The sequence below is a fragment of the Hylobates moloch genome, unplaced genomic scaffold, assembly GCF_009828535.3.
Source record: "Hylobates moloch isolate HMO894 unplaced genomic scaffold, HMol_V3 SCAFFOLD_18, whole genome shotgun sequence".
NCBI classification, from domain to species: domain Eukaryota; kingdom Metazoa; phylum Chordata; class Mammalia; order Primates; family Hylobatidae; genus Hylobates; species Hylobates moloch.
Genome location: NW_026652293.1, coordinates 79363541 through 79389434, shown reverse-complemented (window position 1 = coordinate 79389434; position 25894 = coordinate 79363541). Strand labels below are relative to the sequence as shown.

General features: G+C 38.1%; 1 protein-coding gene across 5 annotated transcripts in view; it reads left to right on the top strand.

Moving 5' to 3' along the window:
* AHCTF1 (AT-hook containing transcription factor 1) overlaps nucleotides 1-25894 on the top strand; it is a 254423-nt gene that overhangs the window by 207787 nt on the left and 20742 nt on the right. For all 5 annotated transcript variants that reach the window (XR_009210793.1, XM_058430671.1, XM_032137482.2 and 2 more), the window contains 11 exons: nucleotides 649-772; nucleotides 933-989; nucleotides 1808-1954; nucleotides 3485-3672; nucleotides 10200-10344; nucleotides 10443-10574; nucleotides 11278-11428; nucleotides 19707-19857; nucleotides 20165-20272; nucleotides 23117-23309; nucleotides 25079-25273. Coding sequence is in view for 4 of the 5 variants with exons in the window: in XM_058430671.1 (XP_058286654.1) it covers nucleotides 649-772; nucleotides 933-989; nucleotides 1808-1954; nucleotides 3485-3672; nucleotides 10200-10344; nucleotides 10443-10574; nucleotides 11278-11428; nucleotides 19707-19857; nucleotides 20165-20272; nucleotides 23117-23309; nucleotides 25079-25273 (1591 nt within the window). In the remaining variant the exon portion in view is untranslated. The remainder of the gene's footprint in view (nucleotides 1-648; nucleotides 773-932; nucleotides 990-1807; nucleotides 1955-3484; nucleotides 3673-10199; nucleotides 10345-10442; nucleotides 10575-11277; nucleotides 11429-19706; nucleotides 19858-20164; nucleotides 20273-23116; nucleotides 23310-25078; nucleotides 25274-25894) is intronic.

The window sequence follows — 25894 nt, the reverse complement described above, 5'->3', positions numbered from 1 at the left end:
AACAGAAACTTTAGCTCTCTGTCTTTGAACTTCATTATTTTCACTATGCTGGGCTTTATACTCTATGGTAGTTTGCTTAATATGGTGAAAAATAGAATGGTCACTGGCTGGATGGACCACATGGGGACCTCACCTTGACTGACTGGCTTGTTGATGACTGAACTTGAGGCAACTTAAGGGCTTATCCGACTAACTCTCCTTGATGTCTGTAGTTCTAATCATGCTAACTAGGGTCCAATTCCCAATTCTCTCCTCTCTCTCTGTTTTTAGAGACAGGGTCTCTGTTGCCCAGGCTGCAGTGCAGTGGCATGTGTATAGCTCACTTTAAACTCCTGGGCTCCAATGATCCTCCTTCCTTATCCTCCTGAGTAGCTAGGACTACAGGTGCACACCACCATGCCCAGCTAGTTTTTGTATTTTCTTTAGAACTGGGGCCTTGCTGTGTTGCCCAGGCTGGTCTCAAACTCCTGACCTTGAGTGATCCTCCTGCCTTGGCCTCCCAAATCACTGGGATTACAGGCATAAGCCACCATGCCCAGCCTCTTCTTTCTTTGGTAGTTGAGATTATTACTTTTAGTATTTTGATGCTGGTTGCTTTGATATTAACATTGATACTTAAAATAAGTCTTGACTTTTCCCTGATTGCAGAGGGAAGTGGAATCCCGATTGCTTGATGATTGATGGACTGGTTTCTCAGTTAGGAGAGCGAATTGAGAAGTTGTGGAAACGAGATGAAGGAGGCACAGGAAAATATCCTCCTGCTAGTCTGCATGTAGGTTTGCAGTAATGTGCTATCATTTAGAGTCTACAAAGCTGGGGAGGGAGGAGACATGCTTAGCTGTGTGTCTGGCACAAACTTGGGAAAACAAGAAGCATGAATGAATGAATGACTGTGTAAGATCCACTGAAGGTTTTATCCCTTTGTGTTATAGGCAGTACTTGATATGTACCTGTTAGACGGCGTTACTGAAGCAGCGAAACATTCTATTGTATCCTTTTAAGTTTTATCCATTGTTTACGTATTATTAAAATTATAAAATTTCAAGAGTAGTAGAAACCTGACATATCTGATTGCAAGGTTGAATTTTGGTTTTGTTTTCTTAAGAGGAGGTGTTAACCCAGGATCTGTTGTTTGGGCTCAGATGGCCTATGATCAACCTAAAACTATATGCAAAATTTTGTTTTATATTTGTTTTTCTAGGTATAGGGTACTTGGCTTTTATCAGATACTTAAATGTGTCCAAGACACTCAAAAAGTTAACAACAGTTGCTCTAAAATACTACTACCAAGTGGTCACTATCAATGGCATTAACCTCTGTGCTGGAAATGAGTACATTATAAGTTAGCATGATAGTACCTTAGGCATTACTTGAATCCTGTAGTCTTTGTGATAATATTTTTGTGCTAATGTTAGTTACTTAGTCTAAAAATGTATAATTCCATTTATAATTTATAAGCTAGATGATGTTTGATTAAGCTGCCATCTTTTGCTAGATCATTAGAAATTCGCATATATCTTTGTTTCTTGTATTTACTGAGCTACTGACTTCATAAAAATACGCTTTATTTCCTTTTTGGTGCTGATAATAAAATACTGAGAATGAGTGAAGTTGGTGTGGGACTGGTTGTACCCACATTTACTAAAACTATCTTCTCATTGCTGACTCTCCATGATGGCTTTCTAAACACTAAAAACAGGCCTTTCAAGTCTCTTTTAATGCTACATTTTGTTGCTACCTATTGTAAATATATATGTAGGAAGTTTTTGTTGTTATGTTTTATTGTCCTTAATCTGCTTTTTTAAAGACCATTTATTTGCTACTTGATATTATGTATTCCTTTCCCAACAAAACAGACACTCCCATTGAATCTTTCCCAACTATATTTGCCATTTCTTGGGGCCAAGTTAAACTTATTCAGGGGTTTTGGTTGATAGATCATAATGACTATGAGGTAAGTCTATTCACTTACAGCGTAAACTTTCATGAATTACTAGAATTTTAGAAAATACACATAATTTAAATTTGGTATTAAAAGATATGATACAGTCTACTTCTAAAAACAGTTGAGGAAGGACTCAGTTTAATCAGTACCTTTACCAAGCACTATTTTAGAAGGCAAGAATATAAAGATAACAATTCAGAACCCCAGGTTTCTTACCGTTTAAAGAAGGAAACTAGTAAGTAAGTAATTATGATAGTGCAGATACAGTGATCGTTATATTAGAGAGATGTTTGGGGTGTTGAGGGAACCATGGTAGGCAAGATTTGGCCTTGATATGTGAATTGGTGATGGGAAGATCTTATAAAATAGTGTGATGGGGTCTCAGAGGTATCAGGTTTTTTATAAGGCTTTTATTCTTTAAAATACAGTTATCACTCAGTATCTGTGCGGAATTGGTTCCAGGATCCAGAAACATACCAAAATTCACAGAGGCTCATTTCTTTTATATCAAATGGCATACATAGTGTTTGCATATACCCTGTGTACATCCTCTTGTATACCATCGGCCCTCTGTGTCCATGGATTCTACATCCATGGCTTCAATCAACTATAGATCAGAAATATTCAGGGGAAAAAATTGGGTCTGTACTGAATATGTACAGACATTTTTCTTTTCATTATTCCCTAGACATTACACTATAACAATTATTTACATGGTATTTACACTTCATTGGGTATTTTAAGTCGTCTCTAGATCTTGATCTTTAAATCATCTGTAGATTACTTATAATATCTAATATAATGTAAATGCTGTGTGAATAGTTTATTCTGTATTGTTTTTATTTGTATTATGTTTTATCATTATACTGTTATTTTTTATTTTTATTTATTTATTTTGAGATGGAGTCTCGCTCTGTCACCCAGGCTAGAGTGCAGTGGTGCAATCTTGTCTCACTGCAGCCTGTGCCTCCTGGGTTCAAGCAATTCTCCTGCCTCAACCTCCCAAGTAGCTGGGACTACAGGTACGCACCACCCTACCTGGCTAATTTTTACATTTTTAGTAGAGACGAGGTTTCACCACGTTGATCATGGTGGTCGTGAAATCCTGACCTCAACTGATCTGTCCACCTCAGCCTCCCAAAGTGCTGGGATGATAGGCATGAGCCACTGCACTTTTTTTTTAAAACTTACTTTTGTTTGTTTTAGAGACTGAGTTTTGCCATGTTGCCCAGGCTGGTTTTGAACTCCTGAGCTCAAGCAGTCCGCTTGTCTTGGCCTCCCAAAGTGCAGAGATTACAGGCATGAGCCACCGCGCCCAGCTTTATTTTTTCAAATGTTTTCTATCTGCACTTAGTTCAGTCTGCAGATATGGATCCTGTAGATACTGAGAGCCAACTCTATATACCACAGATTAAAGTAGGTTTTTTCAGCTTATATTTAAACAGGTCTTATCTTGATTTTTGTGGTTTTTAGTGTTAGGTTTACCTACTTTGTCTAAATGTATAAGATTATATTTAACACTTTTCATGTTATTTCCAGAGTGGTTTGGATCTTTTGTTTCATCCAGCTACTGCGAAACCTTTGTCATGGCAACATTCAAAGATTATTCAGGCATTCATGAGTCAGGGCGAGCACAGACAAGCCCTCAGATATATTCAGACAATGAAGCCAACAGTGTCCAGTGGTAGCGATGTTATCCTTCACCTCACTGTTTTGCTTTTTAATAGGTAAGTACATCTTTTGGAAGTATAAAGTCTTTATCATATCTTAATAAAATGGAATTGATGAAATAGACAATGGCAATATACAGTTGGCTGTTAAGTCAGTGAAGTCAGTCCTTTGTGTTAGTGGGTTCTGCATCAAATTCAGATTGAAAATACAGAATTCATGGGATGTAAAACCTGCATATATGGAAGGTCAGCTTTTCATATACATGGGCTCTGCAGGACCAACTTTGAAACTTGAGTATGTGTGGATTTTGGTATCCATGGGGATCCTGGAACCAGTCCCCCCAAGGATACTGAGGGACAACTGTATAATATTTTACTTTTGTTGCATTAATATTCTTAATGTTTATTGGTCTTTCAGTGTTAAGAAAAACATACAATACCTTTTATCTAGAATAGGATAAGTACCTTGAATAAAAGGGAGGGGTGCCAAATTGAGATTTATAGTTATATTTGTTGCCAGTTGACAACATCGACAGTTGTCCTGCCTGGACAGCTGAGGGTTTAGTATGCTGAAAAGGAGCCAGGAATAGAGAGGAAGAATGAAGTGATACAGTTGACAAATTGAGAATTTGTATTCAGTAATGGTACTCTGATATTTTTGTTAATATTGGTTGTTTGAGTATTGGAATTCTTTGTATTTGAATTTTGTCATTGCATTTGCCCTATTGCATCCTCTTAGAAAGAAAATCTTAAAGAAGTGTCTCGTTTCATGTCTTAATACTTCAACCAGATTTGAGCAAGTGATATCTTTGTTTCTTCTTTTGCAGATTTTAATGTTCTCTAATCAGTGTATTTGCCATTTACGTAATAATGATTATTAGTCTCACCTACGTAGTAACTGTGAGAAAGCTAAATGGCATGATTGGAAGTACAGTGGTATGGTTATTGGGTTTTCTTATGAACTAAGCTGGAGAAATTGCTTGGAGCTGAAATTCCTTACTAGACTTACTTTATACCACTTTTATTGGTTTTATTCAACCCTATTGATCATTTTTATATTTTTAGAAATTAGTTACTTTACCTCACTGTGTTATACATGAACTATCACCTCTGTGTCAGCACTCTGAAAGTTACATATTCTTGGTTCTCTTTAGTTAAATAGCATGTACGTCTAAGGATAAGAGGGTAAGATCTACACATTTCAAGCAGAAGAAAAGAAGTTTAGTAATAGATTGATTAGATATAGAACCTTAACAGTAATGAATTAGCAAGTACTTGTTGAAATAATCTAGCTTAGCAAAAATGTTTAGGTAGCTTAATCTAGAATCAATACTGAAATTTTTTATGAGATCAAAATTGTAGTTTCGGCCAGGCGCGGTGGCTCACGCTTGTAATCCCAGCACTTTGGGAGGCCGAGGCAGGCGGATCACGAGGTCAGGAGATCGAGACCACGGTGAAACCCCGTCTCTACTAAAAAAATACAAAAAATTAGCCGGGCGTGGTGGCGGGCGCCTGTAGTCCCAGCTGCTCGGAGAGGCTGAGGCAGGAGAATGGCGTGAACCTGGGAGGCGGAGCTTGCAGTGAGCCGAGATTGCGCCACTGCACTCCAGCCTGGGCAACAGAGCGAGACTCCGTCTCAAAAAAAAAAAAAAAAAAAAAAAAAAAATTGTAGTTTCAATAAGATTTACTGTAAGAACAAAATAATTTAAAGAAGTTAAATGTGATAACTGTTGAATAAATGGGTTAAGAGTTCTAGTACTGGGTTGGAAACCAGCATATAGATTTTTTTTCATTTGCATGTACCTCTCACTCTTTAGTGATGTTAAAGTGTTGATACTTAATCACTAATGCTTACGTCAGAAAGGCAGGTGTTGGAACTTTGAAAGAAACATGTTTGGAAGGTTGCTGATTTTTTTCCTTCGTTTGATTCCAGGTGTCCTTTAATTCATCCAGAGCATGTTTCTCTGATTTGCCAGGTTTTAATTTCCTTTACCTTTGCCATATAGTAAACAAACACTAATAAATAGTTTAATTTCTAAACCTTATTTTTTTTAAGTTGGAAAAAGTCTCAATTATCCAGTCCCCAGAAAACTGGCACATTAAGTCTCCTATACATTAAATGCAGAAATAAAAACAACCACTCAAAATGCTGTTTGTGAGATAGCTTGTATTCAGATTTAAGAAATGTTTAAAAATAATTACTAGTCCTGTAAATAGAGAATGACTTCAGGGTTGCTAAAAAGTCAGAGAACACTGTTGAAAGTGCAGGTGATAGTTTTTATTGAAACATCTTAGGAGAAAGCTGCTTAAATTTTTGCTGATAATTTTGCAAAAGGCAGCCATGTTTATTGCCCAGGAGATTGTGTAACAGCATACTTTACACTTCACTTTTATCAGAAGGAAGCAAATAACAAGAAAACAAGCTGATTTACCGGGACTTATTCAAGAAAACAAAGTTTCTGAGTATCTCCTGCGGTCATACATAATCACCTAATCTGTTCAAATACCTACATCTCTAGTCCAGTAGTGTTTAATCAGTATATCCTTGAACCATGGATAGAGGTTACAATTGGGAAATTTGAACTAAAAGTCCAAGAAGTTAAGCTGCATAATGGTCTAACACCCAAATGATTTGATTGCATAAAGATAGTTGAAATGGCTGAAAAAGTCTTACTATTTAAAGCATCAGACACTAACACTCTCCCCAGACTCACCCTTCTGGCTGTACAGCCTCACTCCTGACCTCAGGAGGTTTTGCCCTGTTTTGAACTATTAATTTATGTTAGTGATATTGTTTATTAATTTGCACCCTTACAAATAATGTTATTGAAACAGCCACTTATTGTAGCAAAGATGTTAAGAGCAAAATCTTTGGACTCAAATAGATTGGGATTTAAATCTAAACTATGCCACTTTGTGAAATAGGATCAAAAGCAGTTCAGTTATCCTCTCTGAGCCTGAGTTTCCTCATTAAGAGCATCTTTGCATTTCTCTAAAACTTGATGCTGGTAGTTTTTCAATTTTATGAGCTATATATACGGACATACCATCACAACTGTGGCGTGGCTGTTTTATGTGCAAATTAACCATGATGCACCATACAGCAACAGACTTATAAATAAAGGCTATAGATAATTCAGCTACTAACATTGATTATTCAGTCTTAGGATCATAAATGTACAAGAAATCCAAAAAATCCTTTTGTATAGGCATAATTTTTCCTCTTTCTTTGTTATGTGGGTTTATTTTGCTGTACTTTTAACTCAGGTTGGATGATTATTTCATTTTCAGCCTTTTTTCTTTGTAATACAAAAATATAAATCGAATGTCCTACATAGGACCTTAGCAGCATCCCACAATTTTCATTATGATTCTGTTCTAAATATTTTTAAATTTTCATTATGGTTATTTTCCCTATCTAGGATTTAGAAGTTTTAATTTACAAATAATGGGTTTTAAAAATTGTGTTGTTGGCTTCTAAATTGTTTTGTAATCACATAATGTGATCCATGTGGTACCTGACCTTTAAAATTTGCTAAGACTTGCTCTGTTTAAAAGTAATAATAGGCCAGGTGCAGTGGCTCATGCCTATAATCCCAGCACTTTGGGAGGCCAAGGCGGGCGGATCACGAGGTCAGGAGATCGAGACCATCCTGGCTAACACGGTGAAACCCCGTCTCTACTAAAAATACGAAAAATTAGCTGGACGAGGTGGTGCACACCTGTAGTCCCAGCTACTCAGGAGGCTGAGGCAGGAGAATGGCATGAACCCAGGAGGCGGAGCTTGCAGTGAGCAGAGATCGCGCCATTGCACTCCAGCCTGGGCAACAGAGCGAGACTCTGTCTCAAAAAAAAAAAAAAGTAATAAAGGCCAGGCACGGTGGCTCATCCCTGTAATCCCAGCACTTTGGGAGGCTGAGGTAGGAGGATTACTTGAGCCCACAACCAGGCTGGGCAACATAGAGAGACCCTTCTTCTTTTTTTTTTTTTGAGACAGAGCCTTGCTCTGTCGCCCAGGCTGGGGTGCAGTGGCGCGATCTCAGCTCACTGCAACCTCTGCCTCCCAGGTTCAAGCGATTCTCCTGCCTCAGCCTCCCGAGTAGCTGGGATTACAGGTGCCGGCCATCACGCCCACCTAATTTTTGTATTTTTAGTAGAGACGGGGTTTCACCGTGTTGGTCAGGCTGGTCTTGAACTCCTGACCTCAGGTGATCTGCCCGCCTTGGCCTCCCAAAGTGCTGGGATTACAGGCACGAACCTCCTTGCCCAGCTGACCTATGTCTTTTATCAACACAGCGTACCAGATACTTTTTGTCTCTTCATCTCATAGGTAAAAATGGTAGTTTTAATATGTTTGGTCTCACTATAATAATGGAATGTATCTTTTTTTAAAGAGCTATTTCTTTTGTGACCTGCCAATTAAAATCTTTGTCTTTTTTTCCTGTGTTGTTGGGATTTTTCTTACTGATTTATAGCCGCTTTGTATACATTAGGGAAATCAACCTTGTTGTGAGATTTAATAATGAAATGTTCATCTTATCCTCTTATTTTTCTTTATACAAAAATGTTCTGCTTTTAACCTTTCTAGATTTTGGTTTAGGGAAAAATGACTATATTTCTGTGCACATGAACACACACAGATGAACGCTCTTCTACACTCAAGTTACAATGATTCCACTGTCTAGTAAGAGAAGTACGAGGCAATTTCAGATGTAAATTTTTAGGGAATACCTCTACACATTGTACTTCTTGAGTTGTTGGCCTGTATAAGCCCTGTGGAATATGTGGAAATACTCTAGTCCCAGAACAACAAAATTAACAGATGGCCCTGATCTGCCAACAGTGGGTCCATTTGCTTCCCAAAGTAACTGTATTCACAGAAAGTCTAGGGCAGTGCAATCTTGCCATTTTTTATTCTGCCTTGGAAGTTGTCAGCCTCCAAAAATTTTAACTGCCAGATTGATCATTGCCATTCTTAGTGTATATCTTCAGAACCTTTTCTTTTCTACTTAAATAAATATATAAACAAGTTTTATTGGTTAATTTTTTTAATTGTCACTTTCATACTGTTTTTAACTTGCTTTTTAAAAAACTAATGATTTTCCAAGTTAACACATATTTTCCTCATATAGGGCTACATTGTAATTCATTGTTTCACTGTATATTCTTTTTTTTTTTTTGGAGACAGAATCTTGTTCTGTCTGCCAGGCTGGAGTGCAGTAGCATGATCATAGCTCACTGCAGCCTTGACCTCCTAGGATCAAGCAATCCTCCCACCTTAGCCTGCTGAATAGCTGGCTATTCACCACCAGGCACGCACCACCATGCCCGGCTAATTTTTGTATTTTTTTGTAGTTAGGGTCTCACCACATTGCCCAGGTTGGTCTTGAACTCCTAGGCTCAAGTGATCTGCCCACACTGGCCTCCCAAAGTGTTGGGATTACAGGCATGAGCCGTTATGCCTGGCCCTCACTGTATATTCTTATACTTAATCTTTTGCAATTTTTTTTTTTTTTTTTTTTTTTTGAGACGGAGTCTCGCTCTATCGCCCAGGCTGGAGTGCAGTGGCGCGATCTCGGCTCACTGCAAGCTCGGCCTCCCGGGTTCACGCCATTCTCCTGCCTCAGCCTCTCCGAGTAGCTGGGACTACAGGCGCCTGCCACCACGCCCGGCTAATTTTTTGTATTTTTTTAGTAGAGACGGGGTTTCACCGTGGTCTCGATCTCCTGACCTCGTGATCTGCCCGCCTCGGCCTCCCAAAGTGCTGGGATTACAAGCGTGAGCCACCGCGCCCGGCCATCTTTTGCAATTTTTGCTGGTGTTTCTGTAGACTATATTTGCATTGGGATCATTGGGTCAAGACCTGTATTTAATTATAATTTTTATAGATATGCTCAAGTGAACCTTCAAGATAATCCTGTCGGTGGGGTATGAGTTGAACACTGGCATTAAAAAATATATAAATAAATAAATAATAGTAAAAAAAAAGCTCCTACCTGATTCTGGAAGATTCTGTGTAAGAAACACTCCTTCATTTAAATGATCTTATTGCCCACAAGAGGATGTCTCAGCACCTCTGCATGGTGTCTGAGACTGCCAAATTTAACCCAAGTTCTCCAATCTGATCTTGCTGCAAATCAACCAAAAAACATCTGCTACTAAGCTGTCCCCTTCCCTTCATGAACACAGTGTGCTTGTTTCCACCTTTAGGCCTCAGTCTTTCCCACGCTTCCCACTGAGTGTCACTTCTTTAAAAGCCGGACGTTCCTCTGTCACACCACACCAATCATTCAGCTCTATCCAGGCCACATTAGTTTTTTGTCTTCTTTGAATTTTTGTCTACTTTGCTTTATTATTATTTTATATCTAAAAAGCAGCATAAAATTCTTTAAACATGTCATTTTGCTGACATGCTTAGCAAGATTATTATGCAGTACTTAGTATTCAACAAATTTTTAAAGTACTTTTCAATTATTTTTAAAGATACTTTACAAAGTATCGTTGAAATTCTACATGTAGATTTCTTGTTTTGTACATTTAAATAGCTTTTTCTAAAACTAAACTTTGATAAATACTGCTTTCAGGTGCATGGTTGAAGCCTGGAGTTTTTTGCGGCAACATTGCAATAGGTTGAATATAGAGGAGTTACTGAAGCACATGTATGAAGTCTGTCAGGAAATGGGCTTAATGGAAGATTTACTGAAGTTACCGTTCACAGACACTGAGCAGGTAATAACTTACCAATGTAAACTTGTCAGAAATTCAAGATAAATTGAATTTAATCTGAATACAATTGAATTGAATACAATCTGTTTTGTTCTTTTTAGGAATGTTTAGTGAAATTTTTGCAGTCCAGTGCCAGTGTTCAGAGTCATGAATTCCTTTTAGTGCACCATTTGCAGCGTGCCAATTATGTGCCTGCCTTGAAGCTGAACCAAACTCTGAAGATTAATGTTATGGTATGATTAAAGTTGTCTTATTATGGGGGATAAGAGAATAAGGAAAACTGGAGGTTTTTTTGGTTTGTTACATAAGAGCTTACAGTTTGGTAACCACTGTGCCTAGCATTACCTTGAACTTGGAGAATCCTCAATTCATCTCTGTAACAGAATTGGGAACAGGGTATTACCACGTAATTCTATTACGTATGCCATTTATGTTCTGATGTCTGCCTACAATATTGCCATTTCACTCAGGGAAAACGAAGATGTAGAGGCCAGCAGTAAGGGTTGTATAGTACAAAGATCATTGGACTTCAAGGGTCAGACTAATTCTTCATTTACTCTGTGTGCTTGGGACACACTCTGAGTCTTGCTTTTATCAACTGTAAGATGATAAAATCTCCTTGTGAGGTTGTTTTGAGGATGCACAGAGATGTGTGTGAAGCAGAATGTTGCCTGACACGTGTGGATGCTTAATAACCATTGTTTTTATTAGTTGTGAAGAATCAAGGCTTGGTAGCGAGATTTGGAATTTATTGATGGGTAAGGATTGATAAAACAATTAGATATGTGGATGAAGTTCTTGGTTTGGAAAAATGGATATGTAGGTAGGAAGAAGATATTTTAGGATATTCATAGTTTTATTTTAAATGGTAAATATAGAATTATAGCACCTAACATTTTGAAGGTTAAATTTTTTACCAATTTTGATGTTTAATAGAATGATCGTGATCCTCGTTTGCGGGAGAGATCACTGGCTCGAAATTCTATATTAGACCAGTATGGAAAAATCCTTCCTAGAGTCCATCGAAAATTAGCCATTGAACGAGCTAAGCCCTATCATCTGTCAACATCATCAGTTTTTCGATTAGGTAAGAATTTCATTGAAGAATATCATAATCTGTTGGATCAAAAAAGATACTGAATGATTACTTTTCTGAAACCACCTTCAATTTAGCTACTCTTGCTAACACATACAGGCATGCCTTGGAGATATTGCTGGTTTGGTTCCAGATCACTGCAATGAAGTGACTATCACGAGAAAGCTAGTCTTCTGAAGTTTTGGTTTCCCATTGCGTAATGTTTACGCTGTACTTCTAAGTGTGCAATAGCATTATTCTTAAAACCAGTGTGCATACCTTAATTTTGAAATGCAATATTGCTAAAAAATGCTGAGGATCATCTGAGCCTTCTATGAGTCGTAATCCTTTTGCTAGTAAAGGATCTTCTCTCAGTGTTGATGGCTGCTGACTGATCAGCATGGTGATTCCTGAAGGTTGAGGTGGCGGTGACCGTTTCTTACGATGACGCAGTGAAGTTTGCCATGTCAATTTACTCTTCCTTCCACTAGAGTTTCTCTGTAGCGTCTGATACCGTTTGATAGCATTTTAGCCATAGAATTTCTTTCAAAATGACTCAGTCCTCTCAAACCCTGCCTCTGCCCTGTCATCTTAAGTTTATGTAATTTTCTAAATGCCTGGTGAGTAATAAACTACTCTACAAGAAGGCAGGTTTTGGTCAATCGGACTTTTTATTATTTGGCTTCTCAGTAAGGAGGACAACACCGGGAGGATTCTCCAAAGCAGTGTCCAGCTGAGGGAAAGTGACAGGAGGGTTTTATGGAGAGGGGAGAGGTTGTGTCATTGTATGTAAAGGAGTGGTCCCAGTTGTGTAGACTTAGTTACTATGTCAGTACATAGGTTGCATGTCATGGTAAGGAAATTGTAGCACCTCCTGGGGTGGACACTTCAGTATGGTGGTAAAGAAAGTTCATTCTGGTTTATCTATAATATAAGTTGTTGGCCTGTCAGGAGATGGTTTTAACAAAGTAGGTGACTAATATTTTACATAGGGTTTAGGAAGAAACTGGCTAAATAGCAGGAGGCTGTAAAACAGGCTGATTGTTGATTAAATTTCTGTAATCCTGGGAGACTCTCTCTGTTTACAAATTCTCCCCCTAGAGATATGTCACTCCTCATTCTTGAGGGCTGAGAGCCGGAGGTCAGGTTTTTTTGTAACTTTTTCCCTTGTTAATTCTTTTTTTTCCTTCTTTTTTTTTTTTTTTTTGAGACGGAGCCTTTCTCTGTCGCCCAGGCTGGAGTGCAGTGGCGTAATTTCGGCTCACTGCAAGCTCCGCCTCCTGGGTTCACGCCATTCTCCTGCCTCAGCCTCCCGAGTAGCTGGGACTACAGGCGCCCGCCACATGCCCGCCTAATTTTTTGTATTTTTAGTAGAGACGGGGTTTCACCGTGTTAGCCAGGATGGTCTTGATTTCCTGACCCCGTGATCCGCCCGCCTCGGCCTCCCAAAGTGCTGGGATTACAGGCGTGAACCACCGCGCCCGGCCTTGTAACTCTTTAATGTTGTTGAGGGATGCGTGTCTGGAGATGTTAAAGGAGTGAAAATTTTTAGATGCTAAATTTAAATATATTTCAGGATCTCTCAGGATAGGTTGTAATGGCTGGTATTGTTGTAGTAAGACCAGCTGTAGTTGAATTTTTTTTAATTTGGAAGATACAAATTTTATTGAGAGGTTCAAGACGTAGGGATAAGTTAATGTTAAACAGGGTGAAGGGAAGGAATCCAGGGCAGCCTGGCAGTGGGGTATATATTTTTTTGGGTGGCCGTTTGGTGGCCACCATGTCAAGTTGGTTAGAAAAATGAGCCACCACCCTTTTTAGTGGTCCTAGCATTTGGGTAAGTGCTCCCCCAGCTAGCTGTTCCCTGCCTTTTATGGAACAGATAAGTCAAAAGGTTTAGCAAGTTAAGGCTACAGTGGGAGCAGCAGTCACTTTTTGTTCGCTTGGCATGTAGAGGAATACATGCCTCAGAGGGACACTTTATTTGTCTGAAGATAGAGACATTTAATAGTTATGTTATTTGGCTTTAGGTGTCATCTTTATATAAGGGAGACAGAGGCCCACCTCAAAGATGTTCTCATTGTCTTTAGTCAGCTGAAATTTTATCATAAATTGTTGGCATGTCTACTTATATATACTAGAAACTGGAGTTTGGCACTCTTTGTCATGAGTTTTATTTAGTGGGTTGTCTCTAATATTAAAAAAGATTTTAAAATACTAAATATTTTTAATATTAAAATATTAATGGTGATTGTGTCAGGACAGGAGTGAGTTGTATTGAGGTGGCAGGTGGTAGTGTCAGAAGCAGCAACCAGGTACCTCCCTTTTGGGTCAGATCTTTTGTCAGCATAGTAAGTCTGTGTTGGAAGAATATCATAGTGCCTGTATATTTCACCTATCGTTGAATAGTTTAGTAGACTTATACAGTAAGTAGTATTTACTATAGATGTGTTAGTCAAGGTGACACAAGGAACGTTTTTGTGGAGGGGATAACTGCAGGAAAGGGGAGCTTGCTCCAGTTTTGTGGGGTGAAAGTGAAGTTTGGGGTCACCACAGATTGCATGGCTTGGACAGGCTAGGCTTGTGGGTGTCTATCGTATATTCAATATAGGACAGATTCTTTCCCTTTGCTGTGATGCAAGAGAAATGGACTTAGTGTATTGTCTCTAGTATATTTAGTATTGGGACAGATTCTTTCCCTTTGCTGTGATGCAGGAGAAATTGACTAGTGAATTGTCTTTCCAGAGACCATCAGCCACAGTAATAAAAGGGACTAAACAGCAGAGGGAGAAAGAGTTTATTTTTTTATATGGTGATTTATCACTGGTTAAGATTTTTTTCTTTTACAAAAGAATAATGAGTTTAGAGAGTTCTATGAGGGAGGAAGTTTGAATATATCAAGAGCATGGCAAGGGCACACTTACCCAACATGTAATGTCCCTTCCCCGGAAGAGAAGCTTGAGATCAGAGACTGGCTTATAGGAATAAGTTGAACCTAGTAGAGCCTGAGGGCTCTGGTGCAGGATTCACTCAGGAATGATAGTTTTTAGTGTCTGAGCCCCTGAAACTTAGGAGAAGAGTGAGTGGTTAATAATACATGGTCCAAACAGTTTAGCTGGTCTGGAGGTGATTTGGATTTTTGAGTCCTAAGGTGAACCCAGTCTCTAGGTTAATATGGGTGAAGCTTAACCTCAGTGGGAACTAGAAGATTGTGGTTTCACATATTTTAAGAGTTTGTATTTTTAAAAATCTGCAGCATGTTTTACTGCCCTCTCAGTCTCAACAGCAGCGCACGTCGAAGGTTCTATCATGCCAAGCAAGCTCTTCTATATAGTAATTGCAAAGGGCCAAGTCCCGTTCCCGTTCAGCACCCGTGATAGTGCAATGGGAAGGAACTTTAGTCGGTTTTTGAGTTTCCTGGCATAGTTTGGCTAGCATGACCCTTATGTCTTATTACTGTGCTTGACCTTTTTAGATGACTGAGGTTTCTTAAGTTATGTGTAACCTCCTCAATTTCCAAGGCAGAGGACACACCCTGAGTAACTTTGTAAATGAAGGCAGTTCTGTTGTCACTCTGGATTGGTCGGAGTAAGCCAAAACCTCAAGATGATGTCTTTGAGTAAAGCTCTGACCACCTCATTTGTCTTTTTGTGTGTGACAAGGGTATATCCCTTTTATTTAGCCAGTAAAGGTGTCTACACTAGTAGGTACCTGAAATTTGTGGGTGCGGGGCATCACTGTAAAGTCTTCTTGTCAGTCTTTTCCTGGCATGCCACCCCAGCTGGGCAGCTTGGGTTAGTGGAGTCACAAGGGAGCCTGATCTGAGTAGTATGTTGTACAAATTGGAGACACCTGTTAGATCCTTGATCTGTTTTATCTTTTAGATCAGGTATCTTTATTAACTAATTGCATAAGGTTTGTTTTGTTTTGTTTTTTACCATAATGTGATGATCTGTGACCATATTTAGTTAGAGACCACCCTAGGTTTTTGGGAATCTAGGTTCTTTTTTTTTTTTTTTTTTTGTCATTAATAGTTCGTCCTTCTGAATCTAAGTGTGGAAAATACCCTTCCCATTTGGCTTTAATTCCTGAGGTGAGCACTGAGGCTGGGAGTTGTGGAGTAGGGTGTCTGGGATCAGGGTCGTTTGTAAAGTTCACATGTTCGTGTTGTCTTTTTAGTAGCTGTGTCTTTAGGTTATTATTTTTAATAACCTCAAATTTTTATTTTTTATTTTTCTGTGACCCTGGCAGTAGGCCACTGCTACCCTTTTAGGTAACTGTACTGCTGCCTCTAATAGCTGTAATGTTTTTAATATTATCAACTTCCTTATTGTCTGCAGTCAGGAGGCCTCAAAAAAAAATGCACTGTAGGCATGGATTACAGAGAAAGCATACTTAGAGTCTGTGGAGACATGATGGCCTTAGCCTGTCCCGAAGATGAGGCTCATCTAGTGAGGGTTCACAGAGGTAGGCTGTTAGCTTCTTTAACTCCAAGTGAGGACAGCATTGTATACCTTGTTTTTCTTGGCCCCTTTCTGTGATGTTACTCTGATTTACGAAGAAAGGCTTTGTTAACTTCAGAGTTCTGCAAGGGTTTGTTTTTTACGTCCTTTTGACTAGAATACATTTTATCAGTAGCGGTTGAGTATTTGTGTAGGAGCAGTTCCTGGGAGGTGGAAAGAAACATGGCAGGGTTAAGGATCTGGCACACCTTGATGTGGCTGCCTCTTAATTTAACTTTTTATTGTAACATCTTCCCATCAGGAAGTGAATGGTGTCTCTGTTTTTAGAACTCTGGATAACTGAGGACCTAGACCATTAATGTCTGACTCATGGTTTGTTTTTAAGCTTTTCTCATTAATAGGCAAGTTGTAACCACTGTCCTAAGACATGGGGACCGTTTGGTAGCCGCCATGTCAAGTTGGTTAGAAAAATGAGCCACCACCCTTTTCAGTGGTCCTAGCATTCGGGTAAGTGCTCCCCCAGCTAGCTGTTCCCTGCCTTTTGTGGGACAGATAAGTCAAAAGGTTTAGCAAGTTAAGCAAGGCTACAGTGGGAGCAGCAGTCGCTTTCTGTTTGCTTGGTTGTTTTTAGTTTTTTGAAGGCTCAGTTGTATTGTTTGTCTTATTTAAAAGGGTCTGACTCCAGCTCTTTTAGCTTTTTATAAAAAGGCTTTGTTAAAATACCCGAATTGGGAATTTACATATGACAGAATCCGGCCATTTTCAAGAATTTTTGGTTCTGAGGAGGAGGTATTTGATACACAGCCATTTTCCTGTCCTGGGAAGGACACCCCTGTCCCTGAGAAATTACATAGCCTAGGGCTTTTTTTTTTTTTTTTTAGGTTTTATACCCTCTTTTAGCTAGAAAGTTTAGGGTACAGTATTTTTACTAGATTCCTCTGTAGAGGAGCTAGTAATTAAAATATTGCTTACATATTATACTTTTCTCTTTTAAATGTAAAATTCCTATAATCCCTGGAGACCCTCCATTTACAGTTTATCATTTCAACACTGTAGATTCTGTCTCAAGAAACCACTTGTTTGCCTAGCTGTAAGAAGCAATTCCTCATTTATTCATGTTTTATCGTGAGATTACAGCAATTCATCACGTCTTTAGTCTGTTTTTGTTTTTTTAAGAGACAAGGTCTTTGTCACAGACGCTCTAGTACAGTGGTACGATCATAGCTCATTGTAGCCTTGACCTCCTGAGCTCAAGTGATCCTCCTGCCTTAGCCTTCCAAGTGGCTCAGACTACAATTGTGTGCCACCATGCCTGGATATTTTTTGTAGAGAGGGCCTCAGTGTGTCGCCCAGGCTATTCTCAAACTCATGGCCTCAAGTGATCCTCCCACCTTGGCCTCCAAAAGTACTGGGATTACAGGCATGAGCCATCATGCCTGGCCTAGGCTCTGCTTCTCATTCTAGTTCTCTTGCTCTTTCCCCCATATCTGCAGTTGTTTTCTCCACTGAAGTCTTGAAGCCCTCAAAGTTATTCATGAAAGATGGAATCACCTTCTTACAAACTCCTTTTAATGTGCATAGTTTGACTCCTCCCAAGAATTATGAATGTGCTGAATGGCATCTAGAATGGTGAATCCTTTCCAGAAGGGTTTCAAAGGACTTTGTTCGGATCTCTCAGAGGAATCACTATCTGTGACAGCTATAGCTTTATGAAATGTATTTCTAAATTATATCTTGAAAATCGAGATTACTATGATCCAGGGTTACAGAATGGATGTTGTGTTTTCATGCCTGCTAACAGCATTCGTCTCCCTGTACATCATCAGAGCTCCTGGGTGACCAGGGGCATTATCAGTGAACAGTAATATTTGAAAAGGCTTTTTTTTTTTTCTGAGCAGTTCTCAACAATAGGCTTAAAATATTCGGTAAACCATGCTGTCAACAGATGTGTTTTCATCTAGGCTTTTTCCATTGATAGAGGACAGGCATAGTAGATTTCCCATCATTCTTAAGGGCCTTAGGATTTTTGGAATGGTGATTGCCTTTAAAGTCATCAACTACATTAACAGCAGAGTCACCCTGTCCTTCGAAGCCAGGCATTGACTTCTCCATGTGTTCACTGAAGTAGCGCTTTTAATTTCCTTCAGGTTTTTTTTTGCGTTTACAACTTGGCTGACTGGCATAAGAGGTCTAGCTTTTGATTTAAAGTCATAGACATGTGACTCTTCCTTTCACATGAACACTTGAGGTCTTTGTAGGGTTATTAGTTGGCTTTGGATATTGTCAGTCTCAAGGAATAAGGGAGGTCCTCGGGGAAAGGGAGAGTCATGGGGGAACAGCTAGTCAGTGGAGTAAGTACATGCTGTTGAAAAATGGTGCCAGTAGACTTGCTGGACACAGGGTTGCCACAGACCTTCAATTTGTTTAAAAAAACAAAACACACGGCCAGGTGCATTGGCTCACGCCTGTAATCCCAGCACTTTGGGAGGCCAAGGTGGGCGGATCACAAGGTCAGGAGATCGAGACCATCCTGGCTAACATGGTGAAACCCCGTCTCTACTAAAAAATACAAAAAGTTAGCCAGGCATGGTGGTGGGTGCCTGTAGTCCCAGCTACTCAGGAGGCTGAGGCAGGAGAATGGCATGAACCCGGGAGGCAGAACTTGCAGTGAGCCAGGATCATGCCACTGCACTCCAACCTGGGCGACAGAGCGAGACTCCGTCTCAAAAAAAAAAAAAAAAAAAAAACACACAATAAAGCAAAGCACAACAAAATGAGGTAGACCTGTACTCATTCATCACATGGTACTTTTTTATTGGCTGCTCTGTAACCCAAGAAATGTAAGGCTTTCTTAGAAGATTTGACTGTTTATTTACTAGTGTATGCATAATGAAAGAACTCCTATTTCAGTTGAAGGCACATGTCCAACTTCTAGAAAACACAAAGAATAACTTTTTTTTTTTTTTTTTTTTACCACTTACCAAAAGCCCAACTTCTTAAATCCTGCATAGCTATAATGAAACAAAATGTAGGCCAGGCCAGTGGCTCACACCTGTAATCCCAGCACTTTGAGAGGCCGAGGAGGGAGGATCACTTGAGGTCCGGAGTTTGAGACCAGCCTGGCCAACGTGGTGAAACCCTGTCTCTACTAAAAATACAAAAATTGCCAGGCGCAGTGGCTCGCGCCTGTAATCCCAGCACTTTGGGAGGCCAAGGCGGGTGGATCACCTGAGGTCAGGAGTTCAAGACAGCCTGGCCAACATGGTGAAACCCTTTACTTAAAAATACAAAAATTAGCAGGGCGTGGTGGCACATTCCTGTAGTCCCAGCTACTCGGGAGGCTGAGGTAGGAAAATCGCTTGAGTTTGGCAGGCAGAGGCTGGCAGTGAGCCAAGATTGTGCCACTGCACTCCAGCCTGGGCTACAGAGCAAGACTCAGTCTCAAAAAAAAAAAAAAAAAAAAAAAAAAATTAGCCGGGCTTGGTGGTCATGACAGTAATCCCAGCTACTTGGGAGGCTGAGGCAGGAGAATCGCTTGAACCCAGGAGGCAGAGAGTGCAGTGAGCTGAGATCACGCCACTGCACTCCAGCTTGAGTGACACAGCAAGACTGGTCTAAAAGAAAAAAAAGTATATGTGTATATATATGTGTGTGTATATATATATATATATATAAATATATATATTAATTAATATATATATTAAAATTTTTAGCTACTATTACCATGTAATGTGTGTGTGGGGGGGGTATAATCATTCTTTCATATGCTTTTATTAAATTCCTGTTTGTTAGAGATGCAGTTAATTCCAACATTCTTCATTTTACAGTTTCTAGACCCAAACCATTATCAGCCGTTCCAAAGCAAGTTGTAACAGGAACTGTGTTGACAAGATCTGTTTTCATCAACAATGTGTTATCTAAAATTGGAGAAGTTTGGGCAAGCAAAGAACCTATAAATAGCACCACACCTTACAATAGGTATGTTTTTTTACACGTTTCATAGTCATGCTGCTTGTTAATCTTTACTGGACATCAACAGCATTCATCAACAATCCACTCTCATTGCCTGAGTTTATTAGTGTATGTAAGAAAGAAAAACTTTATGTTGGCTATGTTTCTGAGAAGAATTTTTAAAAACCTTTGAAAGTGAACTGTTCATTGTTATTTGTAAGCAGTGCAGAACTGTACAAAGTAAAAAGAATGAAAACCCTTTGTTCTCCCATCTCATCCACTTGTTATCAGTGCTCCTTGTGATACATCAGAAGTTACATTTTTATTTTCGTAGTTCTAAAATAGAAGAACCGTCTCCTATAGTGTATTCGCTCCCAGCTCCAGAGCTGCCTGAGGCATTTTTTGGAACACCAATTTCAAAAGCATCACAAAAAATTTCTAGGTAAGAGTTTATTAAATCATTCTTAGAGACACAATGTTAGATGATAGTTACAATTGTAATTTTTAATTATCTTTAACATTTTATAGACTATTTTAAATTATTAAATGAATATTTTAATGTTTGCTTTTTATTATACTTTGGGCAGCAGTAATTTTAGGAAATTTTACATCAGGTAGTATACTTAAAATTTTTGTTTAATAATTTCAGACTGCTTAGTGGACAGGAGTGAAGTTTGTCTCATGAGCAAACTATTAACTTACTTTCCTTGTTATCTCCTTGTTAGTAGACCTCTAAATGAAGGTTGTTTTTATACTTAATTACAAATTAATCTTGGGTAGCTCATTGAAGCTTTCTTCTGTTGAACAGTGCCTACTAAAATGTCTTATGTTGCTTCCGATGCAGCACGTTTACATCTTACCTGTGGTGTTAAGTTGAAGTTTTGTATCCAAGATGAAATTGTGATTGCAAGTATTTACTTATGAGCATTGGTTAGTTGAAAAGTGTTCCTAATTATGTACCACAGAGAACAGAGTATGTCTCTTCATGTATTGATTCTTTGTCCTTAATATGCCCAGGATCATTGGAAATTCTTGATTGTTTTATCAAAGACAAAATTACGTTGTTTAAAGTATTTATAATGATTGTAGATAATCATTACGAGACTATCTGAATTTTTGATACTAAGAAAAAGATAATTGAGATGAGGTCATACAAACAACTGAGGCCAGAAGTATAGAGTGTAATAATGGATATATTTTAAAGCTTGAAAGGATTTTTCTTTTTTTGGACTACATTTAGTTAGGTTGTTTCCCTTTATTTACTCTGGTAAGACGGGTAAGACGGTATTTTAAATGGAAAGAAGATATTTTAAATGAAAGTTGTTATTACCGACATTCTTTTTTTCTACCAATAGTTTGGATTTTTTTTCTGCAAGTCCCCTTTCCCTGGTCTTTTTGTAATTTAATAGCTGTGAGGTTGCAGGGAGCAATAATAGTGGTTAAAAGACCTTTGATTAATGGCCTCAGATCCTTAAAGAAGTATTATGAGAATTTTTTTAAGCCAGCGTTAACTCAGATATAAGAGAGCCAGTTGAGTTTTGAATATTTACCTTCTGTGTTTTTCATACTGAGTTTGCATTACTGGGTAGACAGTATATCTTGCAATGAAATAGAGTAGAATAGATAACATCCGTGGGTACATCATATAGTAAGGCTGAAGTGCTAATTTATGTAATTGATGTTTTATTTTTATGTGATATAGGATGCATTCTTTATATGGATTATGGTAAAAAAAAATTAGCTCTAACATGTAAAAAGTTACATAAATCAATTTTTTAAATACCACTATAGATTTTTGAAAATAACATTGCAGATAGTAATGAAATCAGAAAAGTTTAGTTCTGAAAGAATATTTGGTCTCAGGGTTGAAGACCTGAGACCTAGTGCAATATTTAACATTTCATTTAGAAAATACCTTAAAAAGATTTCTCTTAGAACCTTTAATTTTAAACTATTAAGTCTTGATGATACAGGAGTTTTGCTTTGACTTGGTAGGTTGCTTTTGTTGCACAGTCCTTGCTTTTGAGAAGCATTCATTCATAAATAGGTACCTTAAACGTAAACACAATGCAAAACATTTAACAGTGTTCCTTTGGGATAGCTCAGTATAAAAGTGAGCAAACTTGTTTTCCAAGTTTGGATTGAGTCCAAGTACAGAATTTCAATGCAAACGAGATAGAGAAAGAGAATCTAGAAGAAAAGAAATGTCTAGCAGCCTGATTGGATATTCTTGATTTGGTGGAAATCTGAAAGTTGTGTTTGATACAGAACAAGTGGGAAGACATTTAAATATTTCCCCATTATCACCTGCGTTGGTCTACCGCTCCTAATAGCAAAACTCTCATTTGATAGATAGAATGACAAGGAAGGTACTGCAACTACAAGTTTTTATTTCTGGGCTCCAAAGCATACTCTACTTTTCTGGTTATTCTCAGGTGAGCCACGTTGGCATTTGGGGGAAATAAAAAGGGATTGTTTTTACCCTAGGAAATACAACCATAAGATAGACTGTTTATTAGGAAATCGAGAAAAGAGTGACCTGTGCAAATGGTCCACCAAAAATTATCACCTGAAAACTCGACTTCTGAGTTTACATTTATCTGCAAATTAAGCTTTAAAACTTATTTGGATTATACATGCTCAGTACAAGTAATCAGTGGGATCAGTGTTATCATTGGGACTAGGACATTACGGAAAACCCTGTAGTAGAATCTTAAAGTTGTACTTTGTCACCAAACTCATTGACTTGAAAAAATTAACTTTTTGTTGTGGTGGTGGGGGTGGGTTGTCAGTCTAGTCTTTATTGTAATCAGAACCATAAAGGCAAAATGAACCAATATTCATTTTATATATATATATATATATATTACCTGTAGGTGAATGGATATTTTGCATGTTAATGAATTTTAGTAAATGGATGGCCAGGGAAGCCTTGTCCTGTTTTCTTTAATATTTTAAATCATTGGCAGTTCATCTTCATTTGAAAATAAATGCGAGGCACGTAGTAAGAGCTCAGTCAATGTAGGTAAAGGGAAGGACAACGACACAAACTCTTTTTAAAAATCAGTTGCTATGTGCAGTTCTTAATTCTGTTTTGCTATGAATAATTTTCTGACTTTTTGAGTGCACGGTGGCACTTTGGATTACATTAATATACTTACTTGACTGAATTTGTATTTGCATGTGGCTATCATAGTTACCAGTGAATATAGAGGTCTGATTAAATGGGATACTAAATTCTTTTGGTTTTTCAGTATAACTCAATAAATGCGCATTCTGATTACAGACTGCTAGATTTGGTTGTTCAGCCTGTCCCCCGGCCTTCTCAGTGTTCGGAGTTTATTCAGCAAAGCTCCATGAAATCTCCTTTGTACCTAGTATCCTGTTCACTGCCCTCAAGTTCGCAATTAAAAGGATCGCCTCAGGCCATCTCCAGGGCTTCAGAATTACATTTGCTTGAAACTCCTCTTGTAGTTAAGGTTAGTATTTACGCATCTAGCATTCACAATGAAACTAGATGGCTCTTATTTTTCAAGTAGCAAGGAGAAAAATAAGCAATTTATAACTGATATGTTTGGAGAGTGCTGGGAAATGCTTTAAGCATCCCTTTATATTTTCACATCTTCTAAAAACCGAGCTGATTAAATTTATCCCTTCCTGCTTAAAGTTAACAATTACATTATTTTCTTAAATGTAATATAGGGTTCTGTGTGGTTGTGAATTTGCCTTTGTCCTTTGTAATACTTTCAGATTTTTAAGTTTGTTTTTATTTCATTTTTACATAAGCTCCATTTCAGATATCATTATGCTGTTATTTCTTCTATCAAATGCTATTTAGTTCTTTGGTTTATTTGTATTTATTTAAATTCTTTGACGAAACTGTTACTCCTTCCTACTTTGGTTTATCCCTCTTTAAACTGCCTTTTCCCATCTCATAAGTTATTAGCTGAGAAATCACAGCACTCGTGATATCTGCTAGTGGTGGTCTTTTTAAAGTTTTTTTTTTTTTTTTTTTTTTTTTTTTTTTTTTTTTTAAACATACTGTCTCCCTAGCCCCTTGACTAATGTTCTGGATTGAAACCCAGAAGCTTTATTTCTCCCTCACCCCTCCCCGTTGTCCCTCGGTTCTCTGTTTGGATATTCAGCATTTATAGTGAAGCTAGGGAATCCTTATTTTTCAAGTTGAATAAAGGTACCTAAATGAGTGTTCTTCCTAAAATACTTATTAAAATAAGTTGAAAAGATTAGGTTTCAATAATTTAATATTCATTATAGTATTTTTTTCATTTGTCAAAAATAAATCACACTTTGTATTCTCTACAGCTAGGTTCAAATGAAATGAAATTGGAGTAATTTTATACCTGCTGCCAGAATAGTCTAGAAAAAAGAATTGTTACGATCTTGTAACATGTCTAACAGAATTTATTATAATCTAATGGGATTCAATAATTTGTTTACTAGGCCTTTAGAGGCCAAGTGAAGGAATTATCTCTACTAAATAAATTTACATGCTAATTTCAGATTATTTGTATTCATTATACTAAATCTTCAGAGGATTCTGATACATAATTTGGTTATTATTGGATTTGTGTGATGAAATTTTTTTTCTGAAACATACTACAGTCTTACTGTAGTTTTCTGTAATTAGATTTGTATAATTTTATAATGTTAAGTAATTTATCTTACTAATTGGCACTTTATTTTTTAGTTGAATTTAAGTTGGAAATAATGCTTTTAGAAAGATGGATGCAGTTTTATGTTTCGTAGATTTACGTATAAAAAGCTCTGGAAGAATTTTGTATTTTCTTTGCAGAAATCTGGAATAAATATTTCTGTTGATATGTTTATTGGAGATGAGAAAATAACCACTATTGTGACTCAGACCCCGTCTGTTTTTATATAAGCACTTTTTTTATTTGAGACGGAGTCTTGCTCTGTCTGTCGCCCAGGCTGGAGTGCAGTGGCGCAATCTCAGCTCACTGCAAGCTCCGCCTAATGGGTTCATGCCATTCTCCTACCTCAGCCTCCCAAGTAGCTGGGACTACAGGTGCCCGCCACCACGCCCGGCTAATTTTTTGTATTTTTAGTAGATACTGGGTTTCACCGTGTTAGCCAGGATGGTCTCGATCTCCCGACCTCGTGATCCGCCCGCCTCGGCCTCCCAAAGTACAGGGATTACAGGCGTGAGTCACTGCGCCCGGCCTATAAGCACTTTTAATGGTGTAATTCCATTTGCTCTTTACTATAGAAAGCTAAAAGTTTGGCTATGTCAGTTACTACTTCTGGATTTTCTGAGTTCACTCCTCAGTCCATCCTGAGGTCTACTCTTCGATCAACACCTTTAGCATCTCCCTCTCCATCACCTGGAAGGTCTCCTCAACGACTTAAAGAAACTAGAATTTCATTTGTGGAAGAAGATGTCAACCCAAAATGGATTCCTGGGGTAAGTTTGATAATAATTGGGAGAAAAGACATTTTTTAATAAGAATATATTAGCTCTGACAAGTAAAAAGTTAGATAAATCAAGTTTTTAAATACCACTATAGATTTTTGCATATAACCTTGTAGCCAGTAATGAAATAAGAAAAGGTTAGTTCTGAAAGAAACACTAGGGCCATTGGCTAAGCCAAACCCATCATCTTACAGATAAATAGGACTTGGAAGCACCAAGTAAGTTGGCTGTAGTCAACTAGATATATGGTGGTAGAATTGGGAGTAGGATTCAAACCTCCTAATTTGTAGTCCTTCTTTTATGTTTGTTTTTACCTTATATTGTGTTGTTTCTAACTAGTTGTACATTTTTGAGGGCGTGTCTTTAGGTCCACTGTAGGTCAATAGGACCCTTTCAGTGATTATTGGTCATCTAGCCTGTTCTGTGTTTTAGTCTTCTGAAAATACTGGTATATTACCAATTAGGGAAACATTAGCCACCATTAACTTTTGGGTACTAGAAGAGAATGGATTTAGAATAAAAGAAAGTGTGGGTATGATTGGGATGGGTAGCTTAGGACTAGACTTAACTGTGATATTTACTAATTTTTTTCTTTTCAAAATCTTACTTTAC